The sequence below is a fragment of the Trichomycterus rosablanca genome, chromosome 1 (assembly GCF_030014385.1).
Source record: "Trichomycterus rosablanca isolate fTriRos1 chromosome 1, fTriRos1.hap1, whole genome shotgun sequence".
NCBI lineage: Eukaryota > Metazoa > Chordata > Actinopteri > Siluriformes > Trichomycteridae > Trichomycterus > Trichomycterus rosablanca.
This window is the reverse complement of record NC_085988.1, coordinates 52,070,685-52,092,898: the sequence shown is the minus strand read 5'-3', so window position 1 is coordinate 52,092,898 and position 22,214 is coordinate 52,070,685. Positions and strand designations below refer to the sequence as shown.

The following is a 22,214-nucleotide window of genomic DNA, read 5'->3' as shown; positions in this document are numbered from 1 at the left end:
GCCAACTTAGCTAACTAATGTCAATAAGAGTATACTTCATTTAATTAATCTGGCCTTTCAGCTACATTTGGAAAACAAAACAATACAAAGACAAGATATTTTTGAACCAACTGTTTTACCTGACCAGCTTTGTTTTTAGTAAAAATATTCATCATTTCTGAACAAAGACAATTCAAAAGTGGAATATTATGAAATTGTTAAAAAATAAAGAACATAAAATTCTTTTTTGTGTTTAATTCGTATGCTTATTGTTATTATTGCTATTATGTATATAGTACTATGTATATAGATATAATTCCATATATGTAAATAGCTATAGTTATAACTTTATATTCATATTAATCATAGATATATGTTACTGATATTCTCTGTTTTCTTTGCACAATGCTACTATTTGCAGTTCTGGTAGATGCTAACTACATTTTGTTGCCTTGTACCTGTACTGAGCAATGACAATAAAGTTGAATCCATCCATCCATCCATCCATACATCCATCCATACATCCATCCATTTGTGTGGTGATCTATACTTTGACAAACATGTTTGCCTATCTGCTCTGTCCTCACCCCATTCCAGACTGCAGTTAATTATTTTTTAGCCTGTTGTTTAAATTTTTGTTCCAGTTTAAAGTGCTCAGACACCTCCTCTATGGGCATTTGTTCCAGCTCCCCCTCCATCTGGGGATGGTGAGTTTTGATATGGCAGCACAACAGGTGCTTTTCCCAGTGGGTCTTTTGCCATCATTCTTTGGATTGTGTGTCCTTAACAAGTGGCATAGTACTGCTTTTGGGTTATGTTTCTGAATTTTTTTGTCATGACAAGGAATGTCATTGCAGGCTGCTTGCAGGCATGGCATGGTGGTACTCGAGTGGTGTCCAGGGGGTGTGGCAATGTTTGTTTTTTTAATGGCTGCTGCTAGCTTCAGTTTCCTGTCTTTGTCTTTATTCAAGAGCATGGGTTGTCCATCACTGGTGGATTGAGTAGCTAACATAGGTGGCAATACAGTTCTCCTGCATTCTCTCTCTGATCAATCCCACTTTTTGTGTGGTTGGTCTTGCGATTGCTAGGGGCTTTATCAGTTATGCCCCTTTGAAGAGATCATGTAGCTCACCTGTGTTTCCTGTCTCACCTGTGGGCCAAACGTCTCTCTGTTCTGTGTTTCTTGGCAATTACATGGAGTGTGGTGATCTCTACTTAACATCATCCAACATGCTCTGCCCTCTCTCTGCTTCAGGTTGTGGCTTATAATTAGCTTTCTTTTTTAATAATTGTTTTGGTTAATTATTATTCATGTTATTATTTTTCTCTTTACTTTTTGTGGATCATTAGCCATTGTTTTGTTCTACTTTGGTTAAGTATCCTGTAGTTAATTTTAATAACACTGCAAATGCAGGGCTACACATGCTGTCTGACGCATGCATTGCCCTGATACAATGAATTTACATAGTAGTGGTGGCATAAAAAAATTCCACACAGCTCTAAAGTCCTGAAGACCGGAAAAAAGGTAACTGTCTGTGAAAAGTTGTTCTTGTATCATGCAGGTAAAATGATTTACTATTTTTGTTGTGTTTAAGTGTAAGGGAGTAATTACATGTGAATGTATGCTGTTTTGTAATAAACTGGTGTCCTGTTCACTGTAACCACTGTTACCATGATCAGGAAGAAGCTTTTACTAAAGATTCCTGAATAAAAAAGTATATTGAATTAGCATTTGTTTTTCAGTCCCAAATATTTTGTGAATTTGCCAAAAATAACAGCACTAATGAATTTTTCCATTATAATCTCTTGCTCAAACATAAGTGGTGGGATTTTTTGTCAATCGGGTTTTGGTCAATATGGTAAGGCCATTTCTAATTGTCGCTTACAGTATGTTACAGTGCTAAAAAGGAGCAGCATCTTCTGCCTCTTAAGTAAAAAATAGGCACATTGCAAATACAAACTCATTTAATCCATTATGGCACTAGGTATTCACAGCTGTTAGGAATGAATCATTTTCCCCGAAGACTGAGGCAGCACTCTGTTCATGGAGACTGTTGTCTTGCTGTATTCTCATAAGTAATCTACATCTGAAAATGGCCAGCAGGAATTTATTATGGCTGAAGTCCAGTTAGGTTGGGGAGCATGTCTTGATTTAATAATGGTTGGCTACGCATGATGTCGTTAGACATGCGTTCATGGACAGACAGTCTTTTGGCATGGGTCTAAATATGGAAAACATCACTCACCAGTACCTCTGATCAAAATGACTGTTACGTAATTAAAGCAATTTTAAGAAGTGTATCTTATACTATGTGTTTTGTGTTTTACTAAGTTGTTCAACAATAGACTAATAATTATTAAAAAAGTGTCCAAGTACGGCCACCCATTTCTTACTGCAGAACAACAGACTGTCGAGCAATAGTGACAGTCAGACTCAAGGTCAAACAGATAAGTCATGTAGGTAAAACGAAACACTGTTGTAACGTGGTTCAGCTTCTGAATGAATTTGGCAGTGAACCATGTTGGAGTTGCTGGAGCGGCTTTTCTCTGGAACTGTGATGCTGGACCTGGTCCAGTCTGGCCAGTTTTCTGCTGGCATGTGAGGCCAGCACATTTTACCTTTTTTCAAGGAACTCACAATGCCTCCGCCTTCAACACGGTTATCCCCAACAAGCTGGTAGCCAAGCTTAGTGACCTAGGAATCAGCAACTGTGTAACTGGGTCACACTTTCTCACAAGCAGACACCAGTCTGTAAATTTGGGTAGTCAGGTGTCCTCCAGCTTTACTCTTAACACTGGAATTCCACATGTCTGTGTGTTAAGTCCACATATTTCTTTCCTGCTCACCCACGACTGTGTGCCACTGCATCATGAAGTTTGCAAACAACATCACAGTGGTTGGTCACATCAGTGACAAAGATGAATCAGCCTACAAGAAGAAGATCCAGCACCTAGTGGCGTGGTGTTCCTCTTAATCTTAATAAGCAATAAGAGCTTATTGTGGACTTCTGGAAGACCAAAAGCTACACACTTTCTCCTGTCCATATTGATGGTACCAAAGTAGAGCATGTCTCCAGTTTTAAGTTTTTGGGTATCCACATCTTTAAGGATCTTTCCGGGACCCTCAACACATCTACTTTTTAAGGAGCCTGGAGAAGAACCATCTATATCCTCAAATACTTACAAACTTTTATTGCTGCACCATTAGGAGCATACTGTCCTGCAAAGTGACCGTGTGGTACGGCAGCTTCAGCTGTGGCCGACAGGAAGGCCCTACATCAGGTAGGAGAAAACTGATCAGCGCATCATTAGCACGTAGCTCCATACCATTGGAGACCTCCACCACTTGCGCTGTGTGTGAAGAGCACGCTGCATCATTTGGGACTCCTAATATGTTTTACCCAAAGACACAGACATGTCGGCATTTCAGAACAGAACTCCCCATCCAACACACTGATGTAAGTTAACCCAAAGATTGACTTAAGGCTGTTTGTTGTAAAACAGGTCTTGCAAAATTGTTAAATCAAGTAGAGTGTATTCAAATGAAACCATGTAGTTGTTCTGCAAAACATGCTCATACAGAGATAATTGTGAATTGTATGTGAATGTAGTATGTTGTGTGCAGATGTGTACATTCATGTATGAACAAGAAAGCAGCTATCCAAGCAACCATATCTATACACAGTATATATACAGTAGGGGAAATAAGTATTTGATCCCCTGCTGATTTTGTAAGTTTACCCCCTTACAAAGACTTGAACAGTCCATAATTTTTATGGAAGGTTTATTTTAACAGAGAGAGACAGAATATCAACAAAAAATCCAGAAAAAAAACATTAAATAAAAGTTATAAATTAATTTGTATTTAATTAAGGGAAATAAGTATTTGATCCCCTACCAACCAGCAAGAATTCTGACCCCCACAGACCGGTTATGTGCTAACTTCAGACGGGCCTGTACATGACAAGGGCCTTCTTGAGCAAAGGGACTTTGCGGGCACTGCAGGATCTCAATCCATTACGGCGAAGTGTGTAACTAATGGTTTTCTTGGTGACTGTGCTCCCAGCTCCCTTGAGATCATTGACAAGCTCCTCCCGTGTAATTCTGGACTGACCTCACCTTTCTCAGAATCATTCTTACCCCACCAGGTGAGATCTTGCATGGAGCTCCAGAGCGAGGGTGATTGACTGTGATCTTGTATTTCTTCCATTTTCGAATTATCGCACCAACAGTGGTCTCTTTCTCACCAAGCTTCTTGCTGATGGTCTTGTAGCCCATTCCAGCCTTGTGCAGGTCTACAATCTTGTCCCTGACGTCCTTTGATAGCTCTTTGGTCTTGCCCATGGTGGTCGAGAGATTTGAACGGAAGAAACTGATTCTGTGACAGGAGTCTTTTATACAGGGACAAGACTAATTTGTGTGCCTCATGGGCACATAACCGGTCTGTGGGGGTCAGAATTCTTGCTGGTTGGTAGGGGATCAAATACTTATTTCCCTTAATTAAATACAAATTAATTTATAACTTTTATTTAATGTTTTTTTTCTGGATTTTTTGTTGATTTTCTGTCTCTCTCTGTTAAAATAAACCTTCCATAAAAATTATAGACTGTTCAAGTCTTTGTAAGGGGGTAAACTTACAAAATTAGCAGGGGATCAAATACTTATTTCCCCCACTGTATGTATATACGTATATATATACTGTATATATATATTGTATACTGTATATACACTGATCATTACACTGATCATAACATTACAACCACCTCCTTATTTTTACACTCACTGACCATTTTTTCAGCTCCACTGACCATATAGAAGGACTTTGTAGTTCTACAATTACTGACTGTAGTCCATCTGTTTCTCTGCATGCTTTGTTAGCCCCCTTTCCTGCTGTTCTTCAATGGTCAGGACCCTCACAGGACCACTACAGAGTAGGTATTATTTAGGTGGTGGATCATTCTCAGCACAGCAGTGACACTAACATGGTGGTAGTGTGTTAGTGTGTGTTGTGTTGGCATGAGTGGATCAGACACAGCAGCATTGCTGGAGTCTTTATTAGACACTCCTACCTAGTTCACTGTCACTGCTGGACTGAGAATAGTGCACCAAACAAAAATATCCAGCCAACAGCACCCCATGGGCAGCGTCCTGTGACTACTGATGAAGGTCTAGAAAATGACCAACTCAAACAGCAGCAATAGATGAGCGATCATCTCCGACTTTACATCTACAAGGTGGACCAACTAGGTAGGAGTGTCTAATAGAGTGGACAGTGAGTGGATACGGTATTTAAAAACTCCAGAAGCGCTGCTGTGTCTGATCCACTCATACCAGCACAACACACACTAACACACCACCACCATGTCAGTGTCACTACAGTGCTGAGAATGATCCACCACCTAAATAATACCTACTCTTTTTTTAACAGAAAGTGGAACTTAATAGAATTTAAATTGTCGAAAGTCATTTCTTTAAAAGATGGTACCATAATGTGCATTCATGCCATATTCATGCTGGTTGGCAAGGTGAGCAGAGGCACAGATTAATGAAAGGCGTAGTTCTCTTTAAACAGCACTTCAAAGCATTTTCTGTGCCTAGACACACATTACTTGCTACACCTAGAAAGCATACCTGGCACTCAGCTCGGAGCTGGGTTCTCTGACTTCCTGAATGTCTATCTGCTTTTGGTGGCGTTTCTGCTATCATTCTTTAGCTACAATTTTTTGCGAACTCAAGTAGGTGGATGATTGCAGCTTTCTGGTTTTGTGATGTATTTTTTCTGCAGTGGTGTGGTCACCTGTCTTTTCAATTCCAACTTCAGACTGATTTGGTTTTGTTTAGTTTGTTTTCTGAATTTTATTGTTTTATTTAATTTTCTTATATTTTGTTTTCATGTTTTCAGTTGCTTGTTTAAGCTTTTTGCAATTGTGTCAATCCCTTTTATATCTCAGATGTGGGATTACACCGGGCGCCTCTGTCATGAGGTGCTCACCACCCAATACACTGCTACTCATTTACATAATGAAACCTGTACATTTATGTCATAATTGACAGAGATATAATAGAACAGATGTTAGTGAAGCTGGATAAGAAGATAGAATAGACTTATAAAATAAACTTTATATTACAACTCAAAATCAGAAAAAGTTGGGACAGTATGGAAAAATGCAGTCTTTCTTACATTTACTTTACTTTTATTTGATTGCAGACAGGATGAACCTGATATATTTCATTTATTAATAAAACTTTATTCCTGCATTTCAGGCCTGCAACACATTCCAAAAAAAGTTGGGACAGGGGCAATTTAGGGCTAGTAATGAGGTGAAAAAACTAAATAATGATGCAATTTTAAACAGGTGATGTCAACAGGTGATTGTAATCAGGGTTTGGTACAAAAGCCTTTTTGATGAGCAAAGATGATCAGAGAATCTTCAGTTTGTCAACAAATGTGTGAGAAAATGATTGAAATGTTTACAAACAATAAACCTTAAAAAAAGATTGGAAGGGATTTGCATATTTCTCCCTCTACAGTGCATAATATCATTAAACCATTCAAGGAATCAGGAGGAATTTCAGTGCGTAAAGGCCAAAGGCACAAGCTGCAGCACACAGATGACTTCCCCACCGCTTATGTGTAAACTCTGTCAAACCATTTACATTTTATATGGGTGTTTCCTTACTTTTGAGACACCCTGTACTCCACAGCAATATGGATTCTTAGGATCTAGGTTGCATTCCTACCTCAGGTCATTGAATATGAGATGGTTTTAGCATTTTTTGCATATGCATGGTTTTCTCAAACTTTCCAAAAAGGTGGCCTGGATTAAAACTCAGACACACTCATGGCCATCTGTCTCAGAGATGATGTATTTATGAGCAACCTGTCATGTGTAAAAAAAGATCAGTTTAAATAACTATGGGTAATATATAACTGCCGAAGATGCTTAAACCAAGTACTAAAACATAGGCAATGTTTTGTCATCCCAGTTTTATTTATTTTTTTATTTACAGACCATATTTTTTATTTCTTTGTATTTTTTTAAATTGTGTTCCCTACATTTACTTTGACTTTTATTTGATTGCAGACAGTTTGAACCCAAGATATTTCATGTTTTGTCTACTCAACTTAATTTCATTTATTAATATACATCCACTCCTGCATTTCAGGCCTGCAACACATTCCAAAAAAAAGTTGGGATGAAGGCAATTTAGGGCTAATTTAGGGCTAATTTAACTGGTCAACTAATTACACTGTTAACAAATTCAGAATTTGATGTCTGCAACACAATCAACAGTTTTTAATCATTTTGGAACTAAGGATACTAATTGTTGTAGTTTTGCAGGTAAAATTTTTACAAGACTTCAACTGCTCAATAGCCGGTGGTTTTCTTTGTTTGAGTCTACTTTTAATTATGCTCCATACATTTCAATAAAACACATCTGAACTATAGGCAAGCCAGTCAAGCACACACATTTTGATTCTACAAAACCACGCTTTTGTAATGTATGCAGAATGAGTCCTGGCAATGTCTTGCTAAAATAACCAAGGACCTCCTGGGAAAGGCATCACCTTGATGGCAGCATGTGTTTTTCTGTTATCCTATACACCTACACATGACTGGTACCTCGCACATATGCAAGTCACCTATGTCATGGACACTGAAGCAGCCCCAATAACAGATGCTGATTTTTGCACATTTTGCTAACAGTCTGGATGGTTCCTTTTAATTGTGACAACTCTCATGAAGTCCTACACAAAAGCCCCAACCAATCTGTACTTGCAAAGGTTTTTTGCAAAATTTGTGTCTTTGGTGGATCCTCCTTTTACCCAACCATGATAGCTTCACCTGATACCAGTTCACCCTTCTATTGTGGAATGTTTTATAGCTTTACATTTTTTCACTCGTTGCCACTGTCCAAACTTTTTTGAGTGTGTTGCAGGCATTACATTTAATTTGTAATTACTGTTTACAAATTATGAAATGTCATTTATTTGTACTTTTGACAGTTAAATAAAGGTTCAAGAGAATAAATCTTTTATTTTAATTACATTTTACAAAATGTCCAAATTGTTCAAGAAGAGGACGAACAACCATCATGGTAACATAACTAAAATACTGAAAATTAAAAAAATAAATAAATAAAATTAACATTGTATTGGGATAATGTCTTGCCGAATAATGTGTTTCCCAGTGGACTTTAGGTAAGTCTTTTGCAATTGCTCTGTGCATAAACAACAATGTCAAAACTATTTTGAATTGCAATTAAACCTGATCTTTTAAAGTGCATTTTTGAGGGGCAATTTTTCAGCAAGCACAATACGAAATCACATTTCGCATGCGTTACAATGCATGACTTTGTAGTAAGAGTAGGGCCATTAGATGAGTGAATTAAAACAGTTTTGAGTGTATTTAGCCCAGGAAAGGAACTTACACCTCTCATGTTTCCAGTCACTGCAATAGCTTCTCAAGTACCAGTCTCTGGGTGATGACAAAAGGTTAAACTGATATTGATACCCACTTGCTCCGTATAGGCCCTCCATAACTTGGACATTGATCCTTGTGGTTTGAAACAATGTCCTACAAATTTATGGATATAAGAATGGAGAATGGGTCACCAATACTTCCCTAAGAATAGTTGATAGGTTCTCATGACTCCTGGGTGGCCCCTGGCTAGAGAACTGTGAGCCCAAATAATGACCTTACCTCACATAAAATAGGTTTTGAAGATATGACTTAGATGTAAATTAGTGGGACTTTCAAAACCTTTAGGGGAATCCTAGAACCATGGAATATCTGGGTGACTGGATCACAAATAGGGACATTGACTCAGTGTGTATGTGGACAGACAAGGGTTCAGTAAGGAACTTAAACTCGCCCAGACCTTTAATGGGGGATGAAGTTAGGAGTAGAGAGTCATCAAGGGAATGCAGATCGGAGTAAAGAGTTCAGTGTGCACCCCAGTCTCACCTCTCCCACCTGTAAGTGGGAATTAAAGTCTCTTCATTCCACTGACTTTGTGCTGCTAGGGTGAAAAACTGCTTATTAGACTTGGTCTCCTCATACTGTTGTTCCCATATGGATGTAGCCCATTCACTTTTGCTCTATATTAAGCTTGAGATGATGAACCCCATTTTATCACTCTCTAGAAAGAAGTGGGCACTGTACTGAGAAATATAAATCAAAACCCGAAGCAAAAAAACCTCTGCAGGAGTTAGGGGTTTTGGATAACATAGAGGAATAATAAACAACAGGGTGTTGACTCACCTTACCGAAATTCATTAGAGGATTGGGTCTGTTGCCTGCTGAATAAAATTAGTTAGCATCTAGACAATCTGGGCATTTTGCTGTGGAAGCTGTAATGTTTGTTGCTGCTGGTTGCATGTAATGGTTTCCAACCTGGCCATTTTACCTGCAAGTCCTTCATACGTACGAACATATTACGTTCATACATATGCATATTACATAACATATTACATAATGTAATAATATATTACATAATATAACATATTACATAATATAACATATTACATTCATTCAAGTCAAGTCAACTTTATTTATGTAGCGCTTTTTACAATAGACATTGTCTTAAAGCAACTTTACAGAATCCAGGACCAACAGATACAAAAACAAAAACCCCTGTTGAGCAAGCCGAGGGCGACAGTGGCAAGGAAAAACTCCCTTAAAATTACAGGAAGAAACCTTGAGAGGAACCAGACTCAGCAGGGACCCATCCTTCTTGGGTGGCCTGGAGAATAATTTGAATAAATAGGATTTACACAATATCATACACACACAAATTTAAATGAACTAAAAGTTAATAATTGGAGTTATTATTCAGACCAGTCTGTGATAAAGTCTGTAGTGAGTTCTTGACATTCTTGGTGCAAACACGCCAGGTTTCCATCACATCTGGCAGGAGCAGCATTGTTGGCACGGCAGTCTCGACTTCATTCCTTAACCTCGGGTGGGTAAACAGGTTTCCCTCAGAACCACCTCGGGGTAAAACAACAGAAAATTTAGTTAAAATGTAAAATGTGAATTAAGTAAAATATCAGTCTTACAGAGAATAGCTTTAGACTCCGGCACCCCTAATTATTACAGCATAACTAAAAGGGAGAGCGAGCAGGTAACAAGGTCATGAAGGCTTTCACAGGACATCAGCGCCCACCTCAAACCTCATAAAAACTGAGTGATCGGACAAGAGAGGCAGAACGACAGCAACCCAACATCCCTGATCACCACAAGTTGTCGCATTTGGGCACAGCATTCTGTAACAAGGGTACATTGAGACATGGGTTAAGAACTCTAGTGTGAGTGTTCATTAACACAAATAACACGACACAATGCAATACAGTACGTGAAGACAAACCACCATCATACCAGTGTAACAAAGCAACATGAAAACCATACATACAGTGTATCACAAAAGTGAGTACACCCCTCACATTTCTGCAAATATTTCATTATATCTTTTCATGGGACAACACTATAGACATGAAACTTGGATATAACTTAGAGTAGTCAGTGTACAGCTTGTATAGCAGTGTAGATTTACTGTCTTCTGAAAATAACTCAACACACAGCCATTAATGTCTAAATAGCTGGCAACATAAGTGAGTACACCCCACAGTGAACATGTCCAAATTGTGCCCAAATGTGTCGTTGTCCCTCCCTGGTGTCATGTGTCAAGGTCCCAGGTGTAAATGGGGAGCAGGGCTGTTAAATTTGGTGTTTTGGGTACAATTCTCTCATACTGGCCACTGGATATTCAACATGGCACCTCATGGCAAAGAACTCTCTGAGGATGTGAGAAATAGAATTGTTGCTCTCCACAAAGATGGCCTGGGCTATAAGAAGATTGCTAACACCCTGAAACTGAGCTACAGCATGGTGGCCAAGGTCATACAGCGGTTTTCCAGGACAGGTTCCACTCGGAACAGGCTTCGCCAGGGTCGACCAAAGAAGTTGAGTCCACGTGTTCGGCGTCATATCCAGAGGTTGGCTTTAAAAAATAGACACATTAGTGCTGCCAGCATTGCTGCAGAGGTTGAAGATGTGGGAGGTCAGCCTGTCAGTGCTCAGACCATACGCCGCACACTGCATCAACTCGGTCTGCATGGTCGTCATCCCAGAAGGAAGCTGACGCACAAGAAAGCCAGCAAACAGTTTGCTGAAGACAAGCAGTCCAAGAACATGGATTACTGGAATGCCCTGTGGTCTGACGAGACCAAGATAAACTTGTTTGGCTCAGATGGTGTCCAGCATGTGTGGCGGCGCCCTGGTGAGAAGTACCAAGACAACTGTATCTTGCCTACAGTCAAGCATAATGGTGGTAGCATCATGGTCTTGGGCTGCATGAGTGTTGCTGGCACTGGGGAGCTGCAGTTCATTAAGGGAAACATGAATTCCAACATGTACTATGACATTCTGAAACAGAGCATGATCCCCTCCCTTCGAAAACTGGGCCTCATGGCAGTTTTCCAACAGGATAACGACCCCAAACACAACCTCCAAGATGACAACTGCCTTGCTGAGGAAGCTGAAGGTAAAGGTGATGGACTAAACCCAATTGAGCACCTGTGGCACATCCTCAAGTGGAAGGTGGAGGAGTTCAAGGTGTCTAACATCCACCAGCTCCGTGATGTCATCATGGAGGAGTGGAAGAGGATTCCAGTAGCAACCTGTGCAGCTCTGGTGAATTCCATGCCCAGGAGGGTTAAGGCAGTGCTGGATAATAATGGTGGTCACACAAAATATTGACACTTTGGGCACAATTTGGACATGTTCACTGTGGGGTGTACTCACTTATGTTGCCAGCCATTTAGACATTAATGGCTGTGTGTTGAGTTATTTTCAGAAGACAGTAAATCTACACTGCTATACAAGTTGTACACTGACTACTCTAAGTTATATCCAAGTTTTATTTCTATAGTGTTGTCCCATGAAAAGATATAATAAAATATTTGCAGAAATGTGAGGGGTGTACTCACTTTTGTGATACACTGTATATCCAATGTGGAAAGACGTATTTATAATAGTGCACAAACCAACATCATAATGGTATATAAATAGTATGCTTTAAAAATTTAGTGATATTATTGGTAAGATGGGCTAATGCTAAGGTGATGATGCTATTGTGGTTAATGGGGTGATGCTAATGTGGTAAATTTGGTGATGATAACAGTATGTTATGCTTACCACTAATGCTATTGTGACCACAAAATACAAACCAGAGATACTACCAAGAGCTAAGACAAGGAAATAACACTGGAATTGCAGCAAATGCAGAAATGCAATTCATTCTACTACAGGGACCAATATGCAGTATACATTATAACATGCAGTGTTCTTGGCTGGTAATTATAATGTTTGCACAAACCCAGTTTTTAAAAATGTTGGGACATTTTGAAAAACATAATAAAAAAGAGTCTGTAAATTCAACTATCTTGACTCTTTATTTAACTGATAAAAGTGGAACAAAGAAATTTTCATTGAATTTGATGCCTGCAATTCACTCCAAAGTTGAGAGTGAAACGTTTACAGAAAATTCAAATGTGAATTGAATTGGTAACAGATGAAGGAATCATGATTGGATATAAAAGGATCACCAACGGATCAGTCTTCACAAGCAATGTTTTTGCTGTTGTTGTGGCTCACCACAGATGAATATGTATATGAAAAATTAGCTTGATAAAAAATACAAATCAGAGATACTACCAAGAACTAAGACACTGGAATCGCAGAGAAATTCTAGGAAAACAAAGAGCAGAGCAAGATTACATTGGCTGTGTTCGAAATAGCCTACTACATACTTTTCACATACTGACCAAGCAAGTTATCTTCATGGGGTACTGCATGCCATGCAACATGACCAGTTTCGACATGCTTTAAAAAAAGTGAGCAGAATTTTATATGCACCACAGAATGCTTTGCTTTTGTCCCATACTTGATACTATACTGCATACTACTACAGGGACCAATATGCAGTATATACTTAGTGCAGTATGCAGTATACTGTATGTAGTAGGCGATTTCAAACACAGCCTTTAAAAGGTATAATGCTAGCACACTGGTGATGTCATCTGAGAGCTTCAGGTGCTAGTCTTAAGGTGATTGTGAGCACTGTGGTCGCTCAGCCAGAGACAGAACAAGGGAACGTGGGAGTTGTAATCCATTACATTGTTTGGTTTAACATGTTTCTTGTATCCTAATTTGTTTATTACTTTCTGCTTCCTCCTATTTCTTCTAGTGTTTTTTGTTTTTCTCTGTTTTTTAATTTAATTAGTCACCCCACAAATCATTGTAGGTTTTGTGTATGTTAACTGCAATTCTGAAATGTTTGTTATGATTATAGGTTTCCTTAGTTTTTAGTTGTTGTTTTTTTGAGTTCCATGGCTTTAACCAAAACCTGATATAATAATATTGTGATAATTATTGAATGTTTATTATGGATTTGCTTGTAGGGTCTGCTTGTGCAACTACCCTGGTTACCCTGGTAGGTTTTTTATTTTTCAACAAAAAAAAACACGCCCACACTGGTTATATTTTGGTTGTGTGAGTTTTCAGTATTTAAGGTGCCATAGTAACCCCCATGTCAGATGGATTCATTCATCCAAGTTTTTTGCTAAGCTGTAATTTTCTTTTTAAGATAATAATAGTGTTGTCTTCAAAAACCCACAATTTATGTTCTTTACTTCCAAGCTGCTTTTTAAAACATATTTTAAAAGTGTCCAACGTGTTCTTTAGCTTCATATTTAACTGACATTATGCCTCTCCAATTCATAGATGATTTCTGGAGTAAAATTGTGAGATAAAAGTCCATGTTTGCATCTGTGTTTATATATGTTGAGGCTTAGTGTGTCATGGTCAACTGCCCCTGCAGGAAAATTCTGGCAGGAAGTGGCTGCTTCGAGTGGCTGTGGTTAAGAGGAGACCAGACAGAACTCTATATCTGGAGGAGTACAAGCACACTGTTTTGAGGCCTCTCTAAGTTTTTTTTTTTTTTTTTTTTTTTTTTTTTTAATATTTGCTTCTATGTCTCTCTAAAGGTCTTTTTAGATCCTATTACAACTAGAGTAGTCTTTGTTTCCTGAGCTGTTGACAAGTGTTGTCTTTTCTTATAAGACTGAAACTAGGACGTCAGTGCAGTAGCAATCTGGAACATTGGGAATCTCCTTTATTCTTTATTATTTCGTTCTTGTTTTTACTAATCAGCAATCAATGAAACATTTAAATTTGATGCCTGCCATGCATTCCAAAAAGGTAGGACAAAGACAAAATTAGAGTGAAAAGTTTAGAGAATATTTAAACATGAATTTAACTGCTAACACTTGAGTGAATCGTTATTGGGTATAAATAGAGGATTCACTACAGAATTAGTCTTTAATGCATTGTTTTTGCTGTTGTTGTGGCTCACCACTTTGTCAGGAGAGAATTGCCAATAAGTTTAAAATGAGCATTTCTCAATGCAAGATAATAATTTACTCTTTCACAATGTACTGTTTATAATAATGTGAAAAGATTCACAATCTAAAGGAATGAATGGACAATTAGTGTCCTTAGTTCACAAACCATTAAAAGTATCATTAATGGAAAAGTTGTATATTAATATGTAAGGATGTACAGTATATTACTCAGCAGAATGACACAAAGAAATTCCATCCCTTTTCCAGTTATTATAACTTTTATTAATTAAGAATAGACTTGCTGTGTCCCACTGCTTCCTCTTTTTTGCTCTCTCTTAATGGCCTGAAGTTACAAAGATCTTCTTTTAAGATCTGTATGTTGCTAGTGTACAACAGCAAATCTGACATCTTATTTTTTTGCTTTAATTCATGCACAAATAGTTATTTAGCAGCACGTGTGTCTCCTCTCCAGTTGTACTTTTGTACAAAGATATAACTCTACCCATTCAGGGTTTTACTAAGGTTAATGGCCTCAGAGAACATATTAGAAAAATGTAATAATAGATATTTTCTGGCTGCTGACTTTTATAGAAGGATCCCAATGACTGCATGTGTTAATCTGAAACAATTTTATGTTAAGTTGTTTAGTTAATTGTGTTTGGCTGACTGCAGTAGTCTGATAAGTCATATTGGCCAAGTACCCAGTTCAATCATGGGTTGACAACTAACCACCCAGTGTCTGAAAGTTTAGGATTTTAAAGATTTTTTTTTTTTCTTACCTGACATTCATTGGTCTGAGAAAACATAGTAAAACCTTGGGTAGCACACCTGTCTAAGGATGCTGAGTTGTGCCATGGACTTTACACACAAATGGTATAACCAATTTTACTGACAAAGATGTTTAGGTGTTTTTTTTACCATAACTAACTGTTGTAACAAAATGAAGCACACCAGATGGAGCCATGCAACTGCATTTGTAAAATTAAATCAAAGATGTTTAACCAAGGCCCAACAATAAAAGGATGACACTAAAATACAAAATGACCAAGACATTAAAGTATTAAAAGAAAACAAATTAGTTTAAACATATTGTCTTCTCATCCAGCATAAGGATGGAGAATACAGAGCAGGGAATTTAAGACCCTTCTTTTTACAGAATCTCTTAAGAGCATCCAGGGTCCTAGGTCCTCTCTTGAGCCCCTAGGTTTTTAGTTTCTTGGCAGATGAAGGCAGATTCTGATTTTAAATGTGGTATTTCAGTCCAAACTAACAAGGCTCCCAGGGCCTTTACTTAATAAAAAATTCTAGATATTTTGATCAACTTTTAAACTAAACTATAACTAGAAAAAAATTATTTTGTTAGATTTTGTTTCTAAGAATTGATCTTTTTGAAAGACATTGGATCCCTTTTAACATGACATTAAGCACACGCACAAAATGCGTGTTAGACCTTAATGAAGTGGCGTTCTCTGGTGGCTATCTCATGTACGTGCAGTCATAAATTGATTCAGCTACATTGGTTGCTATGGAAGCACTGAACAACACAGCGACTGAGATTTAACTTTGGGAGCTAAACAAAACATTGAACTATTAACGCTTAACTACAAATATAAACAGGTGAATAAAATATTTATTGTATTTTTTTTATTAATAAACATACTTGAATTACTGGAAAATAACTAATTAAAAAAGACATTACATGCTAAGTAAACTCATTTCGACCGAAATGTCAACCAACCGTAAACGATTGAGGTTTGCATGCACTTTTATGCCATGGCAGTTTTTGGGACGATTTCTTTAACTGCTTTCATTTTGTGACTTATGAACAGAACCAGCCCCGGTTCTGGACTGCTTTGCTTGGGGGGGCAGTAAAACCTAATGAGGGGGCATGTTGATAGTCATGTTTTTGAAGCCAGAAATATATTCAAGGCTTGATTTGTGCATGAATGATGACAGCCAAGCTATTGATACTGGCTTAAAGTGATGTATGAGGTAAAGAAATAAAAATGCATGTTTTCGAACTTAAACTTAAAACCCAATGATTAAAAAATACATGTTGATTATGTAAATGGAGAAAAAAGATTATCTAATTGTATTTCATTTTAATACGCCCCCTTAATTAAATTGCCATTACTAATAGAACAACTCTATTTCTTGAAAGGCTTTAATACAAATTTAAGTCAAAGCTGACAAATGTACCTACACACAGACTGAGAATATTCAAACGTGGAAATAGGAATGAGTGAGAATATTTATATTATTGGGAAATTAAAATATAAAGAAAACAAAAGTGTTTACCAGTATACCTGCCTCTCGCTCACACTAACAGAACATATACTGCCGAACTGAACTGTTTGGGGCAGTCTGCCGATTTTTATATGACTCAAAGAGCCAATCAGGAATAAGCAAGGAAATATCTTCACACTGTAAAACAAAATGCATTTTTGTGATTGGTTCAGAGATAATTTTAAAAATAGCCGTTGCTTGCATTGTGCTTGGGGGGGCAAAGACACAATTTGGGGGGGCAATGCCCCCCCTCAGCCCCCCCCTAGCGCCGGCCCTGAACAGAACACATAATAATTTGCCCAAAAAATACCTAGTAATCTAAAGTGAGGTTACTTCAAATATAACAGCACGCTGGGTTAAAAATATACATACGACACATCTAATGTTTAGTTTCTAAACTACAAAAGTATAATATTCTTCTACTTTTCCTATCATCTATTTTTGATAGCCATCAACAAGCTTCTGACAAAATGATTGCATTTTCGATCACTCTTGGTTAATAGTGTTGAGTTGGTATTGCACTGCTTCAGGATCTTGTGGTTCTGGGTTTAACCTGCTTAAACCGTAACGAGTTATCTATGGAGTCTAGTGCGGTGTTTTGCACCGCTGTGTCTCTGTTTCCTCCAATCTTCCAAAATCTTCCAAATGGCTGCTCTAAAGTTCCAATATTTCTAAGTCGAAAGGTGAGTAGATTGTTAATGAGGCTTTGAACACATCTGAAGAATGAAGAATGCCTTTATTTGTCATTTACACATATACAGATGTACAGTATAACAAATGTCTTTCTTTGGAATAGAAAGAATTCAGAGATACTGTATGTGTGCATTGTTTATGCATAGAAGAGATGACACCAGTATGTTCTGTATGACAATCCTCCTTGCAACGTACAGAAGTTGAGGGACTTTCTGGTAATGTCATGATACAATATACCACAGGACTTCTTTAGAAATCTTCTGGTGTCTTTGTCCTTTCAGCTGTTCAGGCACTGTTTTATCAGTCTCACAATGCTTTTTGATAACATTGCTTTAACATTTATGTTTTTTGACCTCTTCATGACTATTTCGTTTTATTTTAAAATGTTTTTAAAGAAATGTGTACTTAAGAGTGGGCTTTTAGCATAATTGCCTAAAGTTTACTGTTATTTAGGCCTTTTGCTTTTCTCGGGAAGAGTATATGGCTTCACAAAAAATTGATTCAAAAGTAGTTTAAAAGATTGCTATGCTGGTAAGACACTTCATTTTCAGACTGCTTCGTCAGGGTTTGCAAATGTTTAACCCTCCTATTACCTTCAAATTTACTAACACCTTTTATGCTTGGGGTCAATTTGACCCCAGCTATTTAAATCTCCAGAAAATGATTATAAATAAAATTGTTACCCAAATTTATGTCACATACTTTTTGTTTGTTCATTGACCACCTAAATAGCCTTTTAAAAAATAAACATTATACATCCAGAATACCTGTTGAGTGACTATGGAGAAATATGCAGATCACCATCAAATCACATTGATTGACCTACAATTGGAAGTAGAGATCTTTTTGGTGTTTTAATGGATTCATATGAGTGACATATTTTTGTTATCTATAACATTTGGAACGAAATACTATTTCTGTTATATGGAATAGTAACCTGTTCCATACAAATAAAATTTAGAATTTAGAAGGATTTTATTTGTAAAACAGATCATCATTATGGGCATGTATTGTCTGAAAGGACAGAGCCCACAAAATGCAATTAGACATTCATCCACAGTCACGTTGGGGCCTGGATTGTAAAGAAAGGGTAATCGCTGAACCCACTTGTCCCATACATCCCATACTGCTGCAAGTTTGTCACGCTCTCGTCGGCCCTGCCTTGTTTCTCTGTCATCAAAGCGTATGACACGGGAGAAAACATGGAATGTGTTTAGAGACATGGTGGCTGGAAATATTGCCCTTCCAGTGTCGGCAGCCCAAAGACTTGCTGTTGCTTCGCCTTTTGACTTGTGCACTCCCGCCAAAATAAGCAACCCAATGTAGGCTTGCATGTGGGTCACATCCAAGTCTTTCCAACTGTCCCCATACACACACCTCCCCTCTAACTTTGTCATCTCAAGTATATCCTTTTCAATTGATGGTGTCATGAAGAGCTCAAATGCTGATTTTATGTCTTGGACGTGACTGACAGCGTATCTGGTGGGGTCTGGAAGCATTTTGTTGACATTAGCAGCACTAAGTCTGCCTTGTTATTGCAGTGGGGAGACAGACCATAATAACTTTTCAGTTTTGGAAGGTAGTGTGTTTGCTGGTGGTTGAGAGACAAAAGAAGGGTCAACACTGAGGGTCTCATTCTTATCAGATGATGATGCCTAATAATCCGGGTCCTCCTCAACATCATCCTCTGTCTCTATTGGCAGGAACCATACTTTCCTGTCCCCACAGCATGGGAAATATGAAAAATCTTGCGAGGATGATGTTTCCCCCTCCCCCAGGTTGTGTGAACTATTAGTGGTTCTCATGCTACTACAGTTATGGTTATGTGAGGTAAATTAGGAAAAGTCATCAAATATGAACCAAAAAAACGATGTCAATCATTTATTTAAAGACGTTAAACATTGAATGGGGTCAAATTGACCCCAAAGGTAATAGGAGGGTTAAAAACATTTGTTAATTCTTATGTGGCCTCCCCCAATGAGCTAGATGCCAGACAACGCCACCCCTTGGTTTATTCCTGGAGCGAAGGGGAAGCTCCGTGTACAAGAAACTCACAAACGCAGGTTTAGAAAAATACATATCGGGAAACCCACTGATATAATGTCAGTAACAAACGTGGCTAAATTCTACGACTAAGAAAATACACTCTGCAAGATAGTATGACAGTGATCTCTCACACTACACAGCACTGCAAATCAATCACACTGGTGAACAACACCCGATTATACTCACCAACCTGTTGGTTTCCCACCATCCCTCAATTACCCAGCACTATAAGACCTTTAAAAATAGAGCAGCATTCCCATAAAAGCTAAGGCCTATCAGTTTGAGGATACAACAATAAAATTGCTAATAGCAGCACAGTCGAACAGTCTCAGAGTACAAAGGAAAAAGAAAAAAAAGAAAAAGAAAACAATTGGCAACCCAAGCAGCTGTACAACTCAATTTTCACTGAGCAACTGGATAATGCTCCCAGGCAAATATTACGTGACCTCGAGCCAGCTCTAGCATAGAGCAAACGGCATTAGTCAGACACTATCCTGCTGTTTGTGTTCTCCCACACGGCCAGGTTACTTTAGCTGCCGGCCTTTCTTACATGCGGTTCTATATCCACTTTAAACCGTACACCACGCTGTCGTCAAACAGCACCAGCTCGGCTCCACTCAGAGCAACTAATGCTACCGGGAACCAAGGCGTCTCGTCTATGCCCGTCCCTCACTTCACAGCAGCCAATGCTCCACCAAACAGCCCAGGACGCCGAACACCGCTACCCACGCTAGCCCAGCAACAAGGCAAACTACCCTCAGGACTCGAAAGTGTCCGCCTAAATGCCCGATTGCTAGGGCCCCAGCTGGCTCAGTAACTGCCTGTTTGGCTTCATTCTAGGACATATCCTCAAAAAGACGAATCCCCTATACCACAGGCTACACTTAGAAGAGAATAGACATTATGTCAGAACTCTGTTGTGGCTAGTGAAGATTTTCCACACCAAAGTCCTCAAACCATGTCTTTAGGCACCTCGTTTTATGCACAGGGGCACAGTCACTGGACAGGAAAACTGGAATCAAATAATTTATTTTATCTTGGCCTAATTGATTTTCTACACCTGTTACTGGCAGAAACACATTAGCTTAATCAGAGGGGGTGTTCACATACTTTTGGCCTTATAGTATACCTAACATACGAACCTTGGTGGTCAGCCAACAGTTAATTAATATAGCTGTGTGTGTGTGTGTGTGTGTGTGTGTGTGTATGTGTAGATCATGAGTCAGTCAGAAGAGTGCAGCATTTCTTCACCAGAAGGTGATGAGGCTGAGAGTCCCACTGAACAGCTGCAAAAGCCCATCTATGCGTTTACTCCCGACATAGATTTGAATGAGGAACATCTTGGCTGCGTTTCAGCCAGTCCGGTTTTGGAGTGCTTAGAGGAGGTAAAAAGCTTTTTCTTAAATATCTCACAGACAGGCCCTTTAAACCTTTTTCATCACTGATGTGCTGTTAAAAGTAGTAAATGCATACTAGTAAACTAAGCCTTTTCTTTAGTTTTCATAGTGGTGTAATTATATTGAAAGGGCGCTTAGATGGCACAGCTGTCTATTATGCTAGCCCACCACTACATAGATTAGAACCCAGATCTCTGCAGTGGTGCAGTGCACCTCTCGAACACCCTTTAAAATAATGTTGTTACAGGTTGACTGGGCATCTACACAGGCATGATTGGCTCTGTTGGAGGGATAAAGTTCCGGGTGCTCTGCTTTCCTCCCACAGTCCAAAGACATGCAAGTGAGGTGAATTGGAGATACTAAATTGTCCAAGACTGTGTTCGATATAACCCTGTAAACTGATGAACCATTCATGTCATGAATGTAACCAAAGTGTAAAACATGATGTTAAAATTCTAATAAACAAACAAACAAACATATGGCTGAACGTATTTGGACACCTGACCATGAGCTTGTTGGACATCTTATTCCAAAATAATGGCCCCTATTTGTGGCTGCTCCTCTGCTTAGGCTCTCCACTGCCTGGAGTTACACTAAACAAATCCCTTCCCTAACCACAATCCTAACCCAGTGCATTTATGGATCTCACCTTTCCGAAAGGTTGGAAGCTGATTGATTTTATATATGTTTGTATTTGGTTTGGCTGAAACACCTTAAATCCAATATTAAAAGAGTAGTCACATAGTTTTGTAATACTTTTTTTAAAATGATCTCTCCATGCCAAATTTTGATTTAGTTCATTTCGCACTATTCAAATCACTCAACACACCTACACCATATGACAAACATTCTATGCCACCTGAAACACTTTCAGGATAAACTTACATAGCAAGTGCGCTTCCTGCTAACACGGCTTATTGGTAAAGTGCATGATTGGGCAAAGAAATTCTGGCTTTCCTGGGCTTCATAGCATCCAGCTTTAAGTGGCCATCATTGAGCCTTCACCTCATTCTGTGGATATTTTGCATCATGCCCCAATATAAGGGTATCATCTTTATCATATTATAATAAAAACACTGACAATGTCAAGAAAAACTTTAAGATTCATTGCAATCTATTTGATTTAGCATGTTTTGTTATCCCTTTGTTATTTTGTATCCCTACTGACTATTTCAAATGAAGCATAACGACTTTATATGAAACTCATATGATGAGTGTTATACACTATATGGGCAAAAGTATTGGGACACCTACACTTTACATCTACAGGAGCTTTTATGACATTCCATTTAAAATCCAAAGGCAATGATATGGAGTTAGTACCCCCTTTGCAGCTGTAACAGCTTCCACGCTTCTGGGAAGGCTTTCTACAGATTTTTATGTGTGTCTGTAGGAATTTTGCCCAT

General features: G+C 38.4%; 1 protein-coding gene across 2 annotated transcripts in view; it reads left to right on the top strand.

Moving 5' to 3' along the window:
* The first annotated feature begins 15,913 nt into the window (after window positions 1-15,913).
* Window positions 15,914-22,214, top strand: part of ccdc146 (coiled-coil domain containing 146) — a 43,954-nt gene continuing 37,653 nt past the window's right edge. For both annotated transcript variants that reach the window (XM_062994352.1, XM_062994361.1), the window contains exons 1-2: window positions 15,914-16,003; window positions 20,626-20,796. In XM_062994352.1, the coding sequence (XP_062850422.1) occupies window positions 20,629-20,796 (168 nt within the window). In that variant the 5' untranslated portion in view covers window positions 15,914-16,003; window positions 20,626-20,628. The remainder of the gene's footprint in view (window positions 16,004-20,625; window positions 20,797-22,214) is intronic.